Source organism: Myotis nattereri, assembly GCF_964212035.1.
Source record: "Myotis nattereri genome assembly, chromosome: 2".
Lineage (NCBI taxonomy): Eukaryota > Metazoa > Chordata > Mammalia > Chiroptera > Vespertilionidae > Myotis > Myotis nattereri.
In genome coordinates this window covers 210,344,495-210,367,571 of record NC_138076.1, presented here as the reverse complement: position 1 = coordinate 210,367,571, position 23,077 = coordinate 210,344,495, and the positions used below count along the sequence as shown (strand labels likewise).

The following is a 23,077-nucleotide window of genomic DNA, read 5'->3' as shown; positions in this document are numbered from 1 at the left end:
CCGCACGCCGATGCTCTATCCACTGAACCAAACCAGTCAGGGCAGGGATTTCTTACATCATTTCTCATAGAAAAAGATTGAGAATAATAATATTACCACATAGTTGAAAGAGTAAACTTTTATATCTGTGAATTAGACTGAACAGATATACTGTTTTTCAGGAAGGAAACTCAGGCCAGGCAGACACCTGGTTCAGAGTCACACAGGTGCTAGAGGGCATCAGCATGGTTGGAATTCAGGTCTTAGACTGGGCTCTGACACTCTGTTAACGGCATCAAGTTGCGAGGAATTTATGTCAAAGAAAAGCCAGTTGCCCTCCCTTTTCTTTTCCTCTGTAGTTGTACCCCTCTAAGGTAACACGTTAATAATGTTTTGGGTACACAGTGGGTTGTCTGCCTGCCCCACCATTATTCATCCATCCATCCATCAATCTGTCCATCCATCCACTTTTCTCTCCTGGATACAAATACTGGTTTATTTTCCCCTATGCTTTACAGATTTGAGTTATAAATCTTTAGCCATATACCGTGGTCATTCATCTAGGTCAGTACATCTAGATCTAATTCATTCCTCCACTTTGCCAATTTTGTTTGACTTATTGCAGATTATGTAGTGCTTTAAATTATACTTAAAGTGAAAAAATGTAATGCCAATGCCTGAATAATTTCACCTTATATTTATTGAAGTATTTCTTGAAGTATAAGAAAAGGAATATCTATAATAATAAAAGGGTAATATGCTAATTAGACCAACATCTTCTGGACATTATTCCGGACATCCTTCCTGATGAAGCCTGGGCCTGAGGGAAGCCAGCCCAGGTCCAGGGTGCCTGCAGGCAGCCTGAAGAGGGAAGCAGCCGGGTCCCGGGTGCCGGAGGGAAGCTGGTGCCAGCAGCCAGGGGAAGGAAGGCCTATTCTTGCACGAATTTTCGTGCATCAGGCTTCTAGCTTGTTGATAATTGTAATGAAACTTAGGTTTCCCTCTACATTTGCCACAGGTTTTTTTCACTTTGCTCACATATTCATTTTTCCTAATTTTCTTTTGAATAGAAATTAATTGTAGCCTTAATATTTTTTCTATGCATATTCAATGTATTTTTCAGGTTATCATATCCGGGAAAAGTCTAAGCAAGTCGTAACATTGCTGATGGATGAGCAATTGCTCCATAAAGAGAGGGAAGTAGCATGTCGGACTAGACGGCGTAGCTCCTACTCTATGGCATTTTCTAAAAGATTACCTCATACAGGTAACTCTCCACAGCCTGGGCTTCTGCCCCCACACCAGAAGTTCCTGCCTCAGAGAAGTGTAAGCTTCTTAAGGTTGCAAGGCTATGTAAAAGAAGTGCGTGTAATGAACATTGGCCTAATATGCAATAGGTATTTAAGGACAACTAAAAAATATAATACATAACTTGTAGTACAAACTTGTTAATATAAGACTAGTTCTAATATTACTACTATATTAGTCATCATACTTTAGTGAACAAAGATGAAGAATAATATTCAGTAAAATATTTTATGGCTATTTTCTGAATGCAGTTATCTGGGATTCAAATAAAATGATTTTGAGCTTAAAAGGAATTAAATAAGTTACTACCCTATTTTGCATCCTGATTGATTTTTAAGATTATAATTAAAATTGGAATGTCAGTAAGAACTGTTTTCTGAGACTAGGAACTGGGTATGTGTGCATTTGTGCCATTTAATTCTATAAATCAAGAAACTGACATTTTCTTAAATGTGCCTCAAAATTTCAAAATTGCTCTAAAACTCTTCTAGGACAATGCCTTGTGTTACATAACACTTTCCTTTGACTAAAATGTTAATTCTGGACTACTGAACTTTTCTTAAAAAGGGATTTATTTTTTATTAGAAAGCAGGAAAATGAATTTTTTTTCTACCAAATTTGCTAAAACATAAAGGACAGTGCAAACCCTGTGTGGATAAGCTGTGTTTAAGGAATGGACAGGTTGAGGAAACAGAAACATTAATGAAATGTGACTTAGATCATTGTCCCTTGAACAGAACTAAACTTTGTGCTGTAAGTGAGGGGCTTAGTAGGAGTAACATATAATTAGTTACAAGTATTGTACCTCTAGCTTTAGGTAAATCTGTTTTTCATGATCCTGAAAGAGATGCAGGTATTCAATATGAGTAGACATTCCAAATGTCAGTTAAGTATGAAAATATAAAAATGTTAATAGTAATACCAACACAAACCAGTTCTACTAGAAATCATTAAAGTATTTGTCTGACTTGGTCAGGAGTTCTCAGTCTGTACTTGTGTGGACTGGGGAGATGGAAATACAGTGAAGAGGTGGCCATTGTAATTATAATAGTAAATACCACCAAATGCTTCTAAAAGGTGAGGAACCTCTTCCTCTAGGGTACCCATTCCTTTGAAATATATCTCAAAAGAGACAGACCCTTTTTGAAATTTTCTCACGGGAGCCTTGAATTCAAACTGACCCTAAAAAAGAAGTAACAGTAAAATAACCAATTGTGGTTTATACAGAGTTTCTTTACCCCTTTTGCTACTTCTCTGGTACCTGTCTTGTACCTTCCTTCATTTCTCCTCTCTCTTCTTTTCTCTTCTATTATAAACATAATTGTATTGAGTTTATTATTTGAAATTTTGATGTCTAGTAGAAATTTGGAGCTATAGCTCTGATAATAAAGCCCTTTGGGGAAAATATTCTAGTGACTGAGACAGATATTAAAGACACATAAGCAAAATAGATATAAAACTATTATGTCAGGCTCTGGCTAGTGTTCTCAGTGGTTAGAGCGTCTTCCCGAGCATGGAAGGGTCACATGCCATGAAGGACATGTGCAATTTTGATCCCTGGCTCCAATTCCTGGCCACAATCCCTGGCCCTGGTTGGGGCATATGTGGGAGGCAGCCAATTAATGTTGCAATGTCAGCAAACCGCGGCTCATATTGATGTTTCTCTCTTTCTCTCTCTCCCTCCCTTTCTCACTTCCACTCTCTCTAAAAATCAATGGAAAAAATATTAAACAAACAAAACAAAACAAAAGCCATTATGTCAGATAGAGAAGTGGCATTTCCTGTTTATAAAAGAAAACAAGGAAAGCAGTGTCAGGGGACAGAGAAGGACAGGAATGACTTTATTTTAGGCCAGGTAGTAAGGGAAGGCCTTTTGGAGGAGGTGGATGTATAAAGGTAGACCTGAATGATGGGAAGAGTAATCCATGTAATAGCTGGGGAGTTTCAAGCAGAGGGAACAGCAGGTGCAAAATGCTCCGGAACTGGAGCAAGCTTGACATGCTTAACTATAAGCTTAGGAAATGAGGCCCTGAAGTGCTATAGAACTGGCTCTTCTCTGAGCTGTTTTATGATTCATACAAGAAAAATCTAGCTTATTATTTTATAGTCACTACTTTTTTTTAACCCAAAATGATATTCCCAGCTTTTTGACACATCTTATTCACTAGACCAATGGTCGGCAAACTGCGGCTCGGCAAACCGCGGCTCACAAGCCACATGCGGCTCTTTGGCCCCTTGAGTGTGGCTCTTCCACAAAATACCGACTTCTACGCATGGGCCACAAAGTTTCAATTGCACTATACGTGCGCGCCCGCACGTGGTATTTTGTGGAAGAGCCACACTCAAGGGGCCAAAGAGCCACATGTGGCTCGCAAGCCCCAGTTTGCTGACCACAGCACTAGACTAAGCTCTGAATGACTTTTGACTCTGTTAAAAAATCATTCTACCTTAAAATGAAGACGTTTTACTACAATTTATATTTTTCATACTGTAAATATGTCTTGAGTACCTACTTACTATATGTTAGATACTGTTCTAGGCCTAGTAAGCAAATTGAGTTTATTTCCACTCCCATGGAGGTAATATCTAGTAATGGGCTTTTTGTTTGTTTTTAATGTGCAAAAAATTTTAATGAATGATGGAATCATTAAAATGAATCTGTAGTAAGAGTACTATTTAAATAGTGAATGTTTGGGTGTATAAGCTGTAGTAAATTTGTTAAAAATCTGTTACATTATTTTTAATTTTACTTATACATATATTTATGTATGTTTTTTGTTCAAAGAAGAATAATTTAATTAAGTAAGCTTAGCAATATTAACCCTCTCCATGTAGGATTCTTTGTTTGAATCTGAAGCTGTATTTTAAAGGAAGAAAGAAAACTGACAATTTGGGGTAGGAGGGAAGATAGGAAAAATTGGGGCGGGCCTTCTTAGTGGGATAGGAGAAGTAGCAAATAAAAACTTAGAGATGGATGGATCAGTTAGAATTTGGTACACCCACAAGTGATAGTAATAGAGGCCATAAAAATGGTAGCACATATCTTCTATACTAATAAAAGGGTAATATGCTAATTAGACTGGGTGACCGGCCATCTTCCAGATATCCAACTTCCTTCCGGACAAAGCCACGGTAGTGGGGACCGAGGCAGAGGTGGTTAGGGGCAATCAGGTCGGCAGGGCAGGGCAGTTGGGGGCCATCAAGCTGGCAGGGCAGGGCAGTTGGGGGCCATCAAGCTGGCAGGGCAGGGCAGTTGGGGGCCATCAAGCCGGTAGGGGAGGGCAGTTGGGGGCTATCAGGCTGGCAGGGCAGGGCAGTTGGGGGCCATCAGGCTGGCAGGGGTGGGCAGTTGGGGGCCATCAGGCTGGCAGGGGAGCAGTTAGGTGGCAATAAGGCTGGCAGAGGCAGTTAAGTGTGATCATGCAGGCAGGCAGGTGAGTGGTTAGGAACCAGTGGTCCTGGATTGTGAGAAGGATATCAGTCGGACATCTCCCAAAGGGTCCCAGATTGGAGAGGATGCAGGCCAGGCTGAGGGACACCACCCTGTGCATGAATTTCATGCACCGGGCCTCTAGTCTATAATAATAAAAGCATAATATGCTAATTAGGACAGCCGAACAACCTTCTGGACATCCTTCTGGATGTCCTTCTGGACAACCTTTCGGACGAAGCCGGGGCTGTGAGGGCTAAGCCCCTTACACGAATTTCATGCATTGGGCCTCCAGTATATAATAGGAATCCAGAATTAGGTATTTTAGGACTGCTATGGCTCCCGATGATGTCAGTGACCCAGGGATCTCTCTTTCTTGTTGCTCCACCAAACTCAGCACATAACTTCCATTTCATGATCCAGATCACATCTGAATTCTAGCCAGTAGGAAGGAGAAGTTGAAATATGAATGATCCTTCCTTTTAAGAACATTTATTGAAGTTGCTTATGACATTTGGCGTACATATTATTGTTTAGCACTTAGTCCCATGGACATTCCTAGCTGCAAGAGAGGCTGAGTAATGTAATCTTTACACTGGACAGCTATGTACCGGGATGAAAGTTAGAAAATCTATAGTTAAGGAGGAAGGAGAGAATAAATAAATATAAGGACAGCAAATAGTCCTGACCATAGTGGGAAAGAATATAAACAAGAAATGAATTAATCATGGTAATACAAGGTTGTCAGATTATATAGAATAGAGAATATAGATTTGAATATGTAGGAAAATGTGAACAGATAGTTCAGAGTACTCAGCACAGTTCATTAAGGACATAGTGAACAGTATTTGGAAATTTCAATTTGATGTAATTGGCAACTAGGAACCATTGTAGGCCTCGGAGAACAGAAGGGATGTTTAGCTTAGTCACAGAACTTAGCTTTCTTATTACTGAAAACAGCTGTTGGTGGAAGATATTATTGCTTGGTGTAGAAGTGAAGGAGAAACAAACTGGAGGGAGGCTTGTAAGAGACAGTTGTTTCCACCCAAGCATCCAAGACCTGCTCTAGGGTTATTGAAATGAGGGAAAGGTAATGTTTAAAGATAGAATATAGAGAGGAAATGGGGTAAGTACATGTTGTATTGGAGAAGAAAGAGAAATTGAAAACATTTGAGTTAGAGAAAATAGAGGCAAGTGATGGTATCATGCAGGTAAATTTCCATCAGAAGGAATGTAGACATCTCTAAATTATTTAGTTATAATGAAATGTAAAATTGAATGCATTGCTAGAAATATGATTTCCAGGCTTTAGGATCTAGAGCTGAAACAGCTGTGCCTAGCTTCTTTGTTGTAAATTAGCAGAGGAAAAGAGGTATTTAGAGAAGGTGTTATACACACATCACTACTTATACTCCTTTTTTCTATTCCTGGATGTTTTCCCCAAGTTTTAATTCTAGTAGGTAGCTTGGGTGGTTTTGTTTAGATGATTTTGATGTTTTGAGGAAGAGATGAGCTGAAGGATAATTGCTGCTTGATGGCAAGACAGAAAAGTATATAAAGCACAGTTATAACTCAGCTTCTCTGAGCTGTAAGCATCAGAGTTAGGTCCTGTTTTTAGAGGTAATAGTTAGAAAAACTATCACCACAGACATTGTGTACAACCAGATTAGCAAAGCATTACTTCTCTTGGTTGCCCAATCTTCCATAAAAAACTCTTTAATAGTAGTATTCTTTGCAATGGAACTTTACCCGTATTTGAGAAGGATTACTCTGGTCTATGTTATGGAAATAGTCTCCTAAAAATGGTATGATTCCTGTTGGACCAAAAGTTAAACTTCAAAATAGTTGTCATCCTATATAATAAAAGCCTAATATGCTAAATGTCCAGTAGGCCATTTAACCAATCAAAGTCTAATATGCTAGTGATATGCTAAGGCCGCTTAACTGCTCACTATGATGCGCACTGACCACCAGGGGGCAGACGCTCCAAAGGGTAGATTAGCTTGCTGCCGGGGTTCAGCCTGAGCAAGAGGAGCCGGACATGCCCTGGAGCCCTCCCATAGTCCCTCCAGCTGGCCCCTCCAGCTGGCCAACCTCCTGCATCCCTCCCCGATCCTGCCCCAGTGGGGTCCCTTGGCCTGGCCTGCAATCCAGGCTGAGGGATCCCCCCCCCCCCCACATGAATTTTGTGCACTGGGCCTCTAGTGCTTTTATAAGCAAAAACACTAATGTTTCTGTCACAATTCCTATAGTGAACTTTGTGCTAACAGTGTTGGTATGGAGTCAGACTTGGTTGCCTTTTCACATACAGCCTAGATAGCAGGGCTTATGGTAAAAATGGTGGTTACTACTCAAACATTTTCATTGATGAATGTCAAACAGTGATTTAAAAATTTTTTTGAAGTAAATAAATGTACAGAAATGAAAATAACAGTAACTTATAGCACTTCCACCCTACACCAACCACTATTATCAAAATAGAATAGTTGGTTCCAGTCAGCTTTTTTTTTCTTTTGTTTTTATTTCAGAAAAAAAAATCACTCTATTCTTGTAAAAACAATGCAGTCTCATTATAGAGAGTCAGTCACTTCCAATCCCATCACTCAGAAGTAGCCATAATTACTAATAATATCAGATGAACATAAATTCTAGGTACCTTTCTATCCATATAATCATATCAAAAGATGTGTAACTAAAAAGAAATTGTTTTTATAAAAATAGAATTATACTAGATGCCATTTTTTACTAAAAAAATAATTCAGGTCTACTTCTGGCAATAGACTTACTAGGACAGGGGTGGGCAAACTTTGACTCTAGGGCCACAATGGGTTCTTAAACTGGACCGGAGGGCTGGAACAAAAGCATGGATGGAGTGTTTGTGTGAACTAATATAAATTCAAAGTAAACATCATTACATAAAAGGGTACGGTCTTTTTTTTTTAGTTTTATTCATTTCAAACAGGCCGGATCTGGCCCGCGGGCCGTAGTTTGCCCACGGCTGTACTAGGAGCTCCAAGTCCATTTATTGCACAGTAACCAAAGACTGGAAATGAGACACTATTTGAGAGATTTCTGGCCTCACCAGAGGTATGGGAAGTCTATAAGAGTCTCTCCTTCTAAAAATTAAATTAAATTAACTACTTTAATAAGCAGAATAAGAACAGGACATGTGAGCTGGGGTCAGAGTGACTTCAAGCTGGTGTCTTTGGGACTGACTGTAGGGGTTGAGTTGCTTAAGGTCAGTTGTAGGCAGTTAAGAAAATGAATTTGGGGCCTGCCTTGAGTATTGGGAAGGAAAGCCTGGGATTACTATGCTGACCCCAGACAGTCAAGAGAGGCCAAAGCGCCCTGGCTGGTGTGGCTCAGTTGAGCATCGTCCTGTGCACCGAAAGGTCACTGGTTCTATTCCCAGTAAGGGCACGTGGCCAGCTTGCATGTTCGATCCCCGGTTGGGGTGCATGTAGGAAGAAACCAACCAGTGTTTCTCATACCGTTGTTTCTCCCTCTCCCCTTCCCCCTCACCTTCCCCTCCCCTTTCCCCTCCCCTCCCCCTCCTTTCATCTCTCTCTAAAAATTAATCAATAGACGCCGAAACCGGTTTGGCTCAGTGGATAGAGCGTCGGCCTGCAGACTGAAAGGTCCCAGGTTTGATTCCGGTCAAGGGCATGTACCTGGGTTGTGGGCACATCCCCAGTAGGGGGTGTGCAGGAGGCGGCTGATCGATGTTTCTCTCTCATCAATGTTTCTAACTCTCTGTCTCTCTCCCTTCCTCTCTGTAAAAAAGCAATAAAATATATTTTTAAAAAAATCAATAGAAACATATTTTAAAAAAAGGGGGACCAAGGTGATTCTGGGCAGTGTCTCTGCAAGAAGAAAGCCTGCTCAATTTACAAGTTAGGTTCATAAGATTCCCACCAATTAAAAATTAGACGATGAGCTCACAATCCAAATAAGCCACACACGGGAAAAAGTAGTTAGCAGAGAACATATTTAGTCTCCCAAAAACTGTATATATTTGAAAGGTTAGATATGTGATGTAGAATAGCTATGTATTTAAATAAATAAAGGATGTATGCAGAGTTGATAATGGGGAAGGCACTATGCGTGTGTAGGGCAGTGGGTATATGGGGAATCTCTCTCTCAATTTTGCTGTAAACCTAAAACTGCTCTAAAAAATAAAGTAAAAAAAAAAATACATACACTGAAGCACAACCATCAAAACCGATTTGCTCTTCTCTAAATTAATCCAGTTATTTAAATGCCAGTTATATCTGTCACAGCTCTTTGAGCTCAACCAGACTCTTAAAAATTAAAACTGTTTTACTTTATAAAAAAGATTATTAGGAATGATTATGTGAATTTGAAGAATGGGAACTTACAGAAATCAGAAATACCAATGAAATTTTAAAATTTAATTTAGGGAACTAGAAGATATGTCCAAAGTAAATGGAAAATATGAAAGCAATATTGAGACACAGAGATACATCTCCAGAGGAATGACAGTTACTATAAACTCATCAGCTACAGCTCTATTTTCAAAGTGCTGAGAGAAAATAATAGCCTATAATTGTGTACCCAGCAAAACTATCATTCAAGGATGGAAGTGAAATAGTAATTTACACATAAACACAAAAACTGAGTTTACCACCAGGAGACCTACTTTAAAGGATATAATTTAAAAAGAAGGAAAATTATTCCAGAAGAATGGTTGGAGACACCATTAGTAAACATGTACATAAATTAAAACAAACACTTTCTGTATAAAATAATGTCTCATTTTTGAGTTTTTAAAAAAGGCAGCTAAAATAATGAATAGCCATGGTATGAAGTTGGAAGTGGCTGTATGGAATTATAGTGTACTAAGGTCCTTGTAATTTTTTAGAGGAGGATAAGAATATTATTTTTAAAGGTTAACTTTCAAGGGTAAATGCTAAAAGGAGTATAGAGTGCATGATAAACTTTCAAGGGTAAATGCTAAAAGAAGAGTATAGAGTGCATAAATTCCAGAGTAGTGAGAAAAAAATGAAATGAGAAAAAAATGTAATATTATTAGGGCAGAAAGCATAGATAAAGTGAGACAAATGGAAATTTAAAAAAAGTAATATAGTAGAAATAAGTCCAAATATATTAATAATCACAATAAGCATCAGTGAATTAAACTCTTCTGTTAAAAGACAGAGACTATCACCCTGGTCAGGTGGCTCAGTTGGTTGGAGCATCATCCTTTACACCAAAAGGTTGCGGGTTTGATTTCTGGTCAGGGCACATACCAAGTTGCAGGCCCAATCCCCAATTGTGGTGCTTTGGTGGGGGAGGGGAGTGTACAGATTGAATTTTCTCTCTCTCTCTCTCTCTCTCTCTCTCTCTCTCTCTCTCTCTCTCAATCTCTCTCTCTCTCTCCCCCCCTTCCTTTCTCTAAAATCAGTTTTTTAAAAACATATCCTCGGGTGAGTATTAAAAATTATTTTTTAAAGGTGAAGGGATTGAGAAGTACAGTAAAATAAAAATGGACCCCAGCAGCAAGCTAAACTACCAGTTGGAGTGTCTGCCCCCTGGTGGTCAGTGCACATCATAGCGAGCAGCTGAGCGGCCTTAGTATGTCATTAGCATACTAGAGGCCTGGTGCTGGGGTCCCGCCATTGGGACTGAGACAAACTGGACACACCCTGGAGCCCTCCCGCTGCCCCTCCCTGGCTGGCCAACCTCCCCCATCCCTCCCCAGCCCCGATCGTGCACCGGTGGGGTCCCTCTGCCTGGCCTGCGCCCTCTCGCAATCTGGGCTGAGGGACCTTCCCCGAGTGCACAAATTTTGTGCATTGGGCCTCTACTTAACATATAAAGAGCTTAGCACAGTGCCTGGCCCATAACAAGTTATTAATAAATATTTGCTATTATTTTAAAAAAATTGTTTTCAAGAGCATTCCCCAGCAAATCTCCTTCACACCAATCTGAGCCTTGGAGTCTGTTTCCTGGAGAACCCAATCTGGCACAGTGGTTTTTACACAAGGATTATCATAATATGTGTACGTAAGTGAAGAAAGAGAATTATAAAACAAATGGGGCAAAATGTTAACAATTGGTGAATCGGGACGAAGAGTATATGGGAGTTCCTTATACTATTCTTACAATTTTTCTGAAAGTTTGAAATTATTATAAAATGACATTTTTCAAAAATTAGGACAAACATCAATTACTTGAAGATGCTAAAGCATAAGACAGTGAAATTGTTAAGGTCCCAAACTCATTCTGAAAGGTTTGATAGAAATTTAATCACTATGAGACTTTTATATCTTATCAGTTCTTCATTAGCCCACTGACTATTTTCTTTTCTTTTTTTTATTGTTGACACTATTACAGACGTCTCCTATTTCCCCCCCTCTTTGCCCACCTCCATCAGGTCCCTGCCCCTACCCCAAACCCCAAGCTTTCACCACACTATTGTCTTTGTCCAGGGGCTATACATATATGTTCTTTGGTCAATCCCCACTGACAGTTTTCTATGATGGATTTGTTTGTTATTAAAATTAACTTGTTTATTTTAAAAAATGTTTTTATTCTTAAAAATTAATTTTATTAAATAAAGGACTAATTTACTTAAATTATACCTGAAAGGACACTGTCAGTACATAGCAGCAATGTTTATTATATGTTAAATAATAAATGGAACAATTTGAGAATTTGTTCAATTTATGGAACATTTCATTTCCAAGATGTGCTGCTGCATTGTTAATGTCTGATAGTTTGAATGTCAGTTTGATATCTCATCTACGAAGTATCACAGGGTCTACCAGTTCTGCTTTGTGGTATTATCTGAGAGTACAGGCTCAACGAGATCTACAGCTTCTCTCTAGATAGTTTCTACAAAGTGCCTACAGCCTTAGTATCTAAGCACTCATCTTCGAATGACTCACTAGCATTATTTCCTGTAGCATCTTCACTTTTTGCTTTGAGGTTTCTCATTCATATACTGGTCCTCCTTGGCATGTGAGTTCACAGTCTCAATTGATAAATAGCTTATGATACCAAAGGGACTTCATTTCCACAAGGAACTAAATGTGTGTTATCCCTTTCCATTTGCTTGTGAAATCCAAAAATGATCTTATTTAATTAAACACACCTCACTTTCAGTGTTGGGCTGCTTGATTCTAAAAAAATTTCTAAATGAGTTTCCATAGACTCACTATATTATTACTGTCTTCCTTCTTGCCCCTGTAAGATTAGTTAATATATGTATGTAACATTTTAGCTATTCTAGGCTAAAATGTATCTCCTAATATGCAAGATATTTTTTCTTTCACAATTCTTAATATTCTTCAGTTTCCTCACACTTCAACATTGACTTCCTGAATTTTTTTTTTAATCTATGATGTCTGAAATCTAGGTCATTATCATTTCAAGGATGATTTTGTTGCTGAATCCTCAAAGAGTGATGATATAGTTCCTGATTAAATCACACGAAAATACATAGATGATCTAAGCCTCAAACCTACTATTTGCCAGCACTAATTCTAAAATCTCCAATCCCAAAATAAGCTTCAATCCCAAAATAAGCTCCAATCCCAAAATCTCCAATCCCAAAATAAGCTCATTTTAATTATTCATTTTCATGGGAAGTTATAAGAAAATGCAAATCTAGAAACGTAAATGCAAAGTTTTAGTGTCTTTGGTATACACCAAGCATGTCAAACTCGCAGCTGGCGGACCGCATGCCTCATTTAGCCGGCCGCAAGTTTGACATGCTTGCTATACACCATACTTGCTGCTTTTGCCCATATAGACCCTCTGCTTGGAATAATTTCTCCCTCCACATTTATCAGAAACCTAGCCATCATTCAAAGCTTATTCAAATTTTACTTCCTATTTAAGGCTCTTTATTATTACTCTGGTATACATTGTGGGTTTTTTGTGTTTTTTTTTTGTCTCCTTAGCATGTCTAGTCCTAAAGTTAGTTAATTTAAAGAAGTTTGGCATGTAATTATTCTCCTTTAATTGTTTCCATAAGCCTGTATGTTAGACTTATCTTTCTAGTCAGGCTAAAACTTTTTGAAGGCAAGGACAATCCATGTCATACCATTGCTTTTCAAGCTATTTTTTCTTGCATAATCCCTAAAATTATTTTGAAAAATTACATGCCTCTTTACACATTTTTAAGTTGAAGTGAAATATTATCATAAGTATAAGCAAGCACAAAGGATGTAATTAAATATATTGACATTGAAGATAAAAGAAAACAAAACAAAAACTATCACATGAGACTTTTAAATGTTTTTTTAAAATATATTTTATTGATTTTTTTACAGAAAGGAAGGGAGAGGGATAGAGAGTTAGAAACATCAATCAGTTGCCTCCTGCACACCCCCCTATTGGGGATGTGCCCGCAACCAAGGTACATGCCCCTGACCGGAATCGAACCTGTGACCCCACGGTCCGCAGGCTGACGCTCTATCCACTGAGCCAAACTGGTTAGGGCCACATGAGACTTTTAAATGTATCTAAAGGAATCTAAATGCTATTGTGATTGGTACTTATAGCCATTCATTTGAAAAGAATACATGAAGTCCTCTTTAACTGGTGGAAATTTTACATTATTCCCTTTTCTACTTGAAGTCATATTTCTGTTCCATATCCTTCCCAGAATTTTACCGTAATAGAAAGTATTTTATGCTTGAAAGGCAAATAAAGCATAAAATATTTACATAATTTGTATATAATAATCAAATATGTATATAAGTTGAAATTAGTTTTAAATTTTTTCTGATCAGAGGCTTTAAGTGATAAAATATTTCTTCTAGAGTGCCTTATCATTCCAGTTATTCTTAGTACATAATCAGGCAAAATCAAAACCACATAAATGTATTATAAATACTTATTAAACATAAAGGAGCCATGGCTAGTGTGGCTCGGTTGGTTGAGTGTTGTCCCATGCACAGAGAGGTCACCAGTTCAAATCCTGATCAGGGCACGTGCCTGGTTTGTGGGTTTGATCCTCAGTAGGGGGCATGCAGGGGGCAGCCTATCGATGTTTCTCTCCCTCTCCTCTCTAAGATCAATAAAAACATATTTAAAATAAAAAACACATAAAGGATACAATTTTTATTGGAAATTCATGTTTTTATGAGATGCATGGAACTTTTCATTTACCTATGTATGAACATTACCTATTGCTAGAAATAATAGAATGAATTCTGTTTCTGTTTTACATTTTTATATATGTAAATGCTGAGAAGACTTGTTCACATAAAATTGTAGGTAGGAATAGGAGGTATTTTATTATGCAATGTCAATTCTATGAATACCTTCCAAATAATATGCCAAAAAAAATATATTGGTTTATTATAAAAACTAGAGGCCCGGTGCACAAAAATTTGTGCACTTGGGGGGAAGGGGGGGGTCCCTCAGCCCGGCCTGTGCCCTCTAGCAGTCTGGGACCCCTCGGGAGATAACGACCTGCTGGCTTAGGCCTGCTCCCGGGTGGCAGAGGGCAGGCCGAATCCCTAGGTACAGCCCCTGGTCAGACTCAGAGCAGGGCCAATTGGGGGGTTGGGGCACCATCCCCTGTCACACTCAAGGCAGGGTCAATGGGGAGGTTGCGGCGCAACCCCCTGTCACGCACAGAGCAGGGCCAATCCGGGGGTTGGGGCTCTGTACCTTGTCATGCCCAGAGCAGGTCCCATCAGGGGGTTGGGGAGCTCCCCCCTGTCACTCACAGAGTAGGTCCAATAGGGGAGTTGGGGCACCGTCCCCTGTCACACACAGAGCAGGGCGGATCAGTGGGTTGGGGCGCCGCCCTCTATCACCCACAGAGCAGGGCCAATCAGGGGATTGGGGTGCCGTCACTGTCACACTCAGGGCAGGGCTGATGGGGAGGTTATGGCTCTACCCCATCACACACAGAGCAGGGCCCATGGGGGGCGGGGGGGGGTTGGGGCACCGCCCTCTATCACCCACAGAGCAGGGCCGATCAGGGGGTTGGGGCGCCGCCACTGTCACACTCAGGGCAGGGCTGATGGGGAGGTTATGGCTCTACCCCATCACACACAGAGCAGGGCCCGTGGGGGGCGGGGGGGGCGGTTGGGGCACCACCCTCTATCACCCACAGAGCAGGGCCGATCAGGGGGTTGGGGCGCCGCCACTGTCACACTCAGGGCAGGGCTGATGGGGAGGTTATGGCTCTACCCCGTCACCCACAGAGCAGGGCCGATCAGGGGGTTGGGGCGCCGCCACTCTCACACTCAGGGCAGGGCCGATGGGGAGGTTATGGCTCTACCCCGTCACACACAGAGCAGGGCCCGGGGTGGGGGGTTGGGGGGGTTGGGGTGCCGCACCCTGTCACACACAGAGCAGGGCCAATCAGGGTGTTTGGGCGCTGCCCCCTGTCACGCTGATCCCGGTGCTGGGAGGCCTCGCGGCTCCGCTGATCCCGGTGCTGGGAGGCATATTACCCTTTTACTATATAGAGTAGAGGCCTGGTGCACAGGTGGGTGCCAGCTCGTTTGCCCTGAAGGGTGTCCTGGATCAGGGTGTGGGTCCCTACTGGGGTGTCTGGCCAGCCTGGGTGAGGGGATGATGGCTGTTTGCAGCTGGTCACACACCCTTCAGGGTGGAGGTCCCCATTGGGGTGCCTGGCCAGTCTGGGTGAGGGGCTGAGGGCTGTTTTCAGGCTGGGGGTGACTGAAGCTCCCAAACGCTCCTTTTTTCCTTTCCTTTTTTTTTTTTTTATTCTGGGCCAGCTTTACCTTGAGGCTTGGCTCCAGCTCTTAAGCCTCCGCTCCTGAAAGTAGGTTTCTGGCCTTTGCATACAATGTTGCGAATCTGCTGGCTGAAGTCCAGCGGTATTTGTTACAATGTTTGAAACTGCAGGCTCAGAGGCCTGCAGCGGCAGGCGGGGAACGTTGGTTTCCTCCATCACTGAAGCAAGCAAGCCTCATGTTAGTTTCAAGCTGCCTGGCTGCCGGCCGCCATCTTGGCTGACAGTTAATTTGCGTATTTTGCTGATTAGCCAATGAAAAGGGTAGCAGTCGTACGCCAATTACCATGTTTCTCTTTTATTAGTGTAGATGTTTTTCATCTCTTGTCAACTCTTAACTTGAATAGGTCTTTCTTTGTGTTGCTGAAAGCAAAGGATTAGAAATACCCTACTTAGAAAAAGACTAAGCAGTTAAACAGTAGGAATAATTTGCTTTTTAATTTCTGAATATAATACCAAAAAAGTTTACTAACATTTATCAAATGACTGTTAATTATACCTGTTACACTTAACACAATATACTCAGAATGTATGGGAAATAGGAAAACATTCTTGCAATATATCTGTCAATACAAGAATTTTTTGAGAAAATGATTTTATGTGTCATATGCTTTAAATATATTTTAATCAACTATTCAGAACTATGGGTTTGGTTCATTCAATTTTTGGAAATTATTTACCATGATTGGCAAAAGCAGACTTTACTGTCAAAACAACTAACCAAATCATGTATTTTAAAATAAAATATACTACTTTATTTATTCTAATAAACGTGCAAACAAACATTACTCTGGTTGTATTCACGCTCCTGGACTCTTCCTAAGGTAGTAAGCCAAGGCATGGAGCCTTGTCATAAGGCTGTTGCGTTGATGAAATAAGGGCCCCTGCCTCCCAGGCTTTTTGCTTTCTTAAGGGTCTCTTTCTCAGGAAGGGTGCATTCTTTGGCAATAGATGGGAGGTGTAAAGCACAACCACATTAAATGAAACTTGTCAACTGTCCTGCTTCTCCATGCTGTAATATATCTGAATACCGAACATCCCGGTATGGACCAAAATTCCCTGTTACCTCTGCCATACTTTGACAGGAAAAGCTTTGAGGCTCTACTTTGGATTTTGCATGCCTTGATTAAAGGGGGTGACCCCATCTCCATCTTTTTTACTATTGCTTGGTGCCTTAGAGGTTCTTATGTTTGCACTTAAGGGAAGATGTACCATAATAGGATTAGGCTAAGATTATGTCTGTCTTTAGAAAGTGGCATAAAATTGACTGTGAAAGGGAAAGGGGAAAGAACTAGCCTGATGCTTCCCCATAGATGCATTCTCAGAATGATCAGTTTTTGGAAAGAATAGATACAGAAGTTGTGGACCTGGATATTGATTCCTTTAAAATGACCTATGCCCACCTGGTCCTTAGGAAGTATTCAAGTTCCTACAGGGTTGTGCATGCACCAGTTTGAAAATAGCTTTCTTGTACTTCTTATTGTACCCAATAGTATGCTGATACAGAGTTGGTACTAATATTTGGTTTATATAGTAATTAACATAGGGAGGAATGATATTAAGACTACAAAAATGGTCAGTTTAGTAAAAATATATAAGCAGAAATATCTTTATTTTCATTGGCATATTCTTTTATGTTTAAGTTTTAAAAAATTTTTCTTTAAAAATTCTTTCTTATCAAATTATCTATACATTCCTGATAGTTTTGCTTAGAACACATGAAGTTCACACAGCAGTAATAAACTTCTTTTAAATATTACTGAGAGCCTGGCTGGCGTGGCTCAGTGGTTGAGTGTTGACATATGAACCAGGAGGTTGCGGTTTGATTCCTAATCAGGGCATATGCCCCTGTTCTGGTTCGGGTTCGATTCCTAGTGTGGGGCGTGCAGGAGGCAGTTAATCAATGATTCTCTCCCATCATTGATGTTTCTATCTCTCTCTCCCTCTTTCTTCCTCTCTGAAATCAATAAAAATATGTTTTTAAAAGTATTACTTGGAATAATTATAGTTATTCCTATTTTGCTAACATTTCATTTGAATCATTTTCACATTTTCAAACTCTATTTCTATTCAATATTATGCCTTATATTAAAAAAGATGTCTCAAATAATCTATAAAATAAAAATTGTTGATGAGGGAAGGGCTAGAATTGAAGTTGTATTTTTAAAATCTGTCTCAACTTATTATTATGAAGGGCTATATGAATGTGGTTACTATTCATAGGTAACCATTGGTAGATCATGTATATTTTGTAGGCGAAATGGATCTTCAGAAGTGATTACTTTAAAAATCATGAGGTAATGTAAAAACATTACAATTTTTTGCCAAAGTAGAATCTGCTGTTTATGTCATTGACAGAGAACACTTCCAAGGCTGGATGGAAACAAGAGCAGTGGCAAGACATTCAGCAGCCTGGTGATGCTGTGTTGTCCCAGGAAACACTACCTCTCAAGTTCACTGCTTGGAAATCAACAGAGGTAAGTTGCTGTAGTAGTCTCCTATTGCTGCTCTAAAAAATTACCCCAAACTTAGTGCCTTAAGTCAACACAGTGTTGGAAGTCTGACATGGTCTCTGGGCTAAAGTCAAGGTGTCCGCAGGGCTGTGTTCCTTTCTGCAGGCTCTAGGGGAGAGTGGGTTTTCTTGCCTTTTTCAGCTTCTTATGTTCTAAGAGAAACTGCTTGTCTTTTACCTTTGTTTTTGTTATACAGAGTTTTAAATAAGAATAAGATTAAATTATCCGTTTCCCTTTATAGCTTGTGCATTTAAAAACATTTTTATCCTAATATAATAAAGATCTTGTACTTTTTCCCTAAATGTTGAAATCCTTATGCCCTCTAGAATTTTACTATATAGTGTGAGATAGGACCTTGTGTTATTTGAATCTCTGTGGAAAAACAATATTTAATTTCTTGAACAGTTTATCATTCTCTACTCAGTTTTAAAAAACATTTTGTTATGAAATGATTATATTATAGAAAGTTGCAGAAATAGTATGGAGTCCCATATACCCTGCCACCGCCTACCCAATGTCCACATCTTACATAGCTGAAGTACAATATCAAAATCAGGAAATGAACATTGGTATGTTACAGCTAAATAGACTACAATTTTCAATTCAGTGTTTAGTTTTTTAACCCCCATTTGTGTGTGTATGTGTGTGCATTCTATGTAATTTTATTCTAAGTACTAGAAGCCCAGTGCACGAAATTCATGCATGGGGGCGGGGTTCCCTCAGCCCGGCCTGCACCCTTTCGCAATCTGGGACCTCTGGCTCCTAACCACTCACCTGCCTGCTTGTCTGATTTCCCCTAACCACTCTGCCTGATTGCCCCTAACTGCTCTCCCCTGCCGGCCTGATCTCCCCTAACCACTCTGGCCTCACCCCCCCACCCCCCCAACTGTGGCTTTGTCCGGAAGGATGTCTGGAAGACGTCGGTCTAATTAGCATATTACCCTTTTATTAGTATAGATAGAGTTGTATAACCAGCACCAAAATTAAGATACAGAACTGTTCTATCCTCACAAAAGAAGTCCCTCATGCCCTTATGCTACCTGCACAATCTCACCTCCGACAGCCTCCCCCTGGCAACTGCTGATCTTTTCTCCATCTATAGTTTTGTTATTTTTAGTATGCTATGTAAATGTAACCTTTTGAGATAGATTTTTTTTCACTCATCATAATGCTCTTGAGATCCATTCAAGTTGTTGCATGTATCAATAATTCATTCCTTTTTATTGTTTATTTTTGAAAGCACCCCATTTTATAGATATATCAGAGTTTATTCAACTATTCACCCAGTGAAAGGTATTTGGGTGTTCCCAGTTAGGGGCTGTTGATGAATAGAACTGCAGTGAACATTTGTGTACAGTTTTTGTATGTAAAAAAACTGTACACAAATCTCTGGGATAAATGTCCAAGAATATGATTGCTGGTTTTGTAAGAAACTGTCAAACTGTTTTCCAGAGTGGCTGATTTCTTTTTTTCTTCTTCTAAAGTTTCTCAATCTGACCTTCAGTTTACTAATTTGTTCTCAGTGATATCCATTCCACTATTTATCCCATCTGTGTTCTCTATCTCAGTATTCTATTTTTACATTTGATATTTAATATTTCTATTTAATTTGTTTTATTTATTTTAATCCTCACTCAATGATATGCTTTTTATTGATTTTTAAAGAGAGAGGAAGGGGGAGAGAGAAACATTGATGTGAGAGAGAAGCATCAGTTGGCCACCTTGCACCACTATGCGCCCCAACCAGGGATCAAACCCAAAACCGGGGTATGTGCACTGACCAGGAATCAAACCCTCCACCTTTTGGTATACAGGACAATGCTCCACCCAACTGAGCCACACTGGCCAGAGCAGCTCAAGTTTTTAATCTTTCTTCTTTCTGAGTGTCCTTACAGTTCTTTCCTGCCTAATGGTTTTTCATTTGCTTCCTTCTGACACTTAGGGTCACATTCAGGACTTACACTGGCAGCTTGGGGCTCCTTCCTTGTGCTCATATCAGAGATGTTCCAGATCTGGTTCTCAGACCAATGGGTGCTGAGGATCAGTTGTGGTAAAGTTTGGTTTGTGTCCTCTCACCTACTTGGGTGTGGTACTTTAAGAGGCCATGGATCCAGGCTTGATTAATGCCCGGTTCTTTCAGCTTCTTCATTAAGTAGGAGATCCCAGTGCCTGGGCATAATTTCAAGCAGTGAGCCCATATTCAACACTCTTGTCTTGCATGGGCACTTTAAATCTGTACTTATCCCTTTAGAGTTGAGCTCCTGGTTTTCTCTGCCTTTTTCTGGATCCAAAGCCCTAAAGTCCACGGCTTCCACCTCCTTACCATTATGTGTTTCTGTTATGCTCTCATCCATGAAAATGTTCATCTTGTGTTTGACCATGACTATGTCCTTCATGTTCACATTTGCATTTTCTCTTTCATTGCTATGTGTTTGGAAGAGGAAGGTATCCCCAAAGTATGAACCAAACTTATAGAACCGTCTGGATTGGAAATCTGTTCCACTCAAGACTATATGAAATTATCTTACTCACTCACTTGTTTTTACGTTTGGTATGTGTTTCTCCTACCAGAAGGAAAGCTTCTTGAGACTAGAGACCTTTTTAAGTTTTATTCATTACAGAATCGTTAGCTGCCACATTTTTTTTAATGAAGAAATGAATGAATAGTAGACTTTCAATAGTAACTTCCTTCTCTTCCTTTCCTGTGAAAGAGGCTTGTTTGGTCTCCTGCTCTGAGTGCTTTGTTTAGTATTCGCTGCCACAGTTCCTGCGAGGGAGATTGGAATTATTTCTTGACCTTCTGTTTCCAACTCCTTTCCCCAAGCCAATTAGGTACTGGATTTATAGCAGCTCTGAAAAGTACATAAAATTAAAATTTCACTGTTCCTTAATTGCATAATAGCCCATAGATTGAAAATGTCTAGATTATTTTAAAAGATATGACATTAAATCAAAATGATTTTTAAATTTGAGATCAATTTATTTGTTGCTAATGGCTTTTAAGGGAGAAAATCGACTGGAATAATCTTGCATGCATTGGAGCCTAACAGAGATATAAAGTGCGACTTAGTCTTTTTTTGTATCGGTCATTAACTTCTCATTTTGTTTGTTTTTCTTACTTTAGAGGGTGGTACAGTAATTGATTTACATCATTCTACATCTTATATCAATGAGTAAAAAAATGGTTCCCTTCCCGCAAAGGAAGTTTAAAGCTGCATTTCCCTTTTTCAAAACATTACTACTGACAGGCACCTCCTCTAATGACTGTCAGGAACATGTGATGCCACCCAATATTGTCCTCTTCAGAAATCTGTTCTTGCAGCAGAAGACAAGAGCTATCATGTTTGGCTCAGTGGATAGAGCATCGGCCTGCGGACTGAAGGGTCCCAGGTTCGATTCCGGTCAAGGGCATGTGCCTTGGTTGCGGGCACATCCCCAGTGGTGGGTGTGCAGGAGGCGGCTGATCAATGTTTCTCTCTCATTGATGTTTCTGACTCTCTCTCTCCCTTCCTCTCTGTAAAAAATCAATAAAATATATTAAAAAATAAACAAACAAAAAAAAACACAGTAAGCCTAATTGTTGTTGCCAAATATACTGCATCTACATTAAAATTCTCATGTTCTTTTTTTAAAAATATATTTTATTGATTTTTTAACACAGAGGAAGGGAGAGAGATAGAGAGTTAGAAACCTCGATGAGAGAGAAACATGGATCAGCTGCCTCCTGCATACCCCCTACTGGGGATGTGCCCACAACCAAGGTACATGCCTTTGACCGGAATCGAACCTGGGATCCTTGAGTCCGCAGGCTGACGCTCTATCCACTGAGCCAAACCAGTTAGGGCAAATTCTCATGTTCTTAATAGAGAATGAGGAAGAAATGATATTGTTGGTTGCTTAGGCAGAATGAGTAGTGATTAAAAATATCTTTTAAAAACTTTATTTTATTTTATTTTTTTAAATATATTTTATTGATTTTTTACAGAGAGAAAGGGAGACGGATAGAGAGTTAGAAACATCGATGAGAGAGAAACATCGATCAGCTGCCTCCTGCACATCTCCCACTGGGGATGTGCCCGCAACCCAGGTACATGCCCTTGACCGGAATCGAACCTGGGACCTTTCAGTCCGCAGGCCGACGCTCTATCCACTGAGCCAAACTGGTTTCGGCATAAAAACTTTAAATAGAAACCTCTTTAACTATTTTTTTTCTAGAAATGAAAGAATTATCTAACAGCAGTAATAGAAGATGGCTTTCAAAGGCAGAGCGCTGCTTGTCTGTGTAAAGGAAAGCCTTTACGTGCATGGCCCTGAGACATGGGTGTGTTTTCTCTTTGCGTACTGTCCAGAATTTTTCTTATTAAGTCTGCTAATTAATAAGGCCGTTTGTAGCTTTTCAACACCTCAAAAAACCTTCCTCTTTTCCTGTTGGAGGAGATTAAACAATGAGGCTATGACTTTTTCGGTCACAGTTGTTCCCATAGCAACAGATAGGGATGCTATGAATTGATTCACACAAAATTAAAGGTGACCAAAGCCTTCAGTCTCCTTGTGAGTTGCTAAATTGCTAGTGATAGAAGATACATATTTATTTCCTACTGCCTTCATTTATTATTTTGCTAAATTAAGAATAAACAGGTTTTATCTTTGGGTTTATTAGCATGTCACTTATTATATTTGTAAAACTTTGAACTCATCAAAGCTGTTAGAAAAATGGAAATTATGCTTACTTTAGTTATGTTAATTTATTATCCCTTTACCTACTGCATCATTGCTTTATGCTTGAATCGTTTTTTATTTTTATGTTTGTATTTTTATTCTTTTTAAATTAAAAAATACTTATTAAAAATTTTAAATAATATTGAAGGGTAAACAGTGAAAAACAGAGTTTCTTCTTATTTCTCTCTATTCCTTGAGTTCCTTTTCTAAGAGTCAACTATACTAGCAGTTTTTTTTATGAATTTTGGGAAGGAATTTTCTGTGTCCCTACATTTATTTTACCTCAATGTATTTATTCATTGCATACTGCTCTGTAACATGCTTTGAACTAAGCAATATATCTTGCACATCTTCTTATAGTAATAAATGCAATCGTTCAAT

At 39.6% G+C, this 23,077-nt stretch overlaps 1 protein-coding gene across 1 annotated transcript in view; it reads left to right on the top strand.

Moving 5' to 3' along the window:
- ENTHD1 (ENTH domain containing 1) overlaps positions 1-23,077 on the top strand; it is a gene marked incomplete at both ends in the record, with an annotated part of 85,644 nt that overhangs the window by 8,592 nt on the left and 53,975 nt on the right. Inside the window, 2 exons of the mRNA XM_081084053.1 lie at positions 1,103-1,246; positions 17,823-17,941. Coding sequence (XP_080940179.1) covers positions 1,103-1,246; positions 17,823-17,941 — 263 coding nt within the window. The remainder of the gene's footprint in view (positions 1-1,102; positions 1,247-17,822; positions 17,942-23,077) is intronic.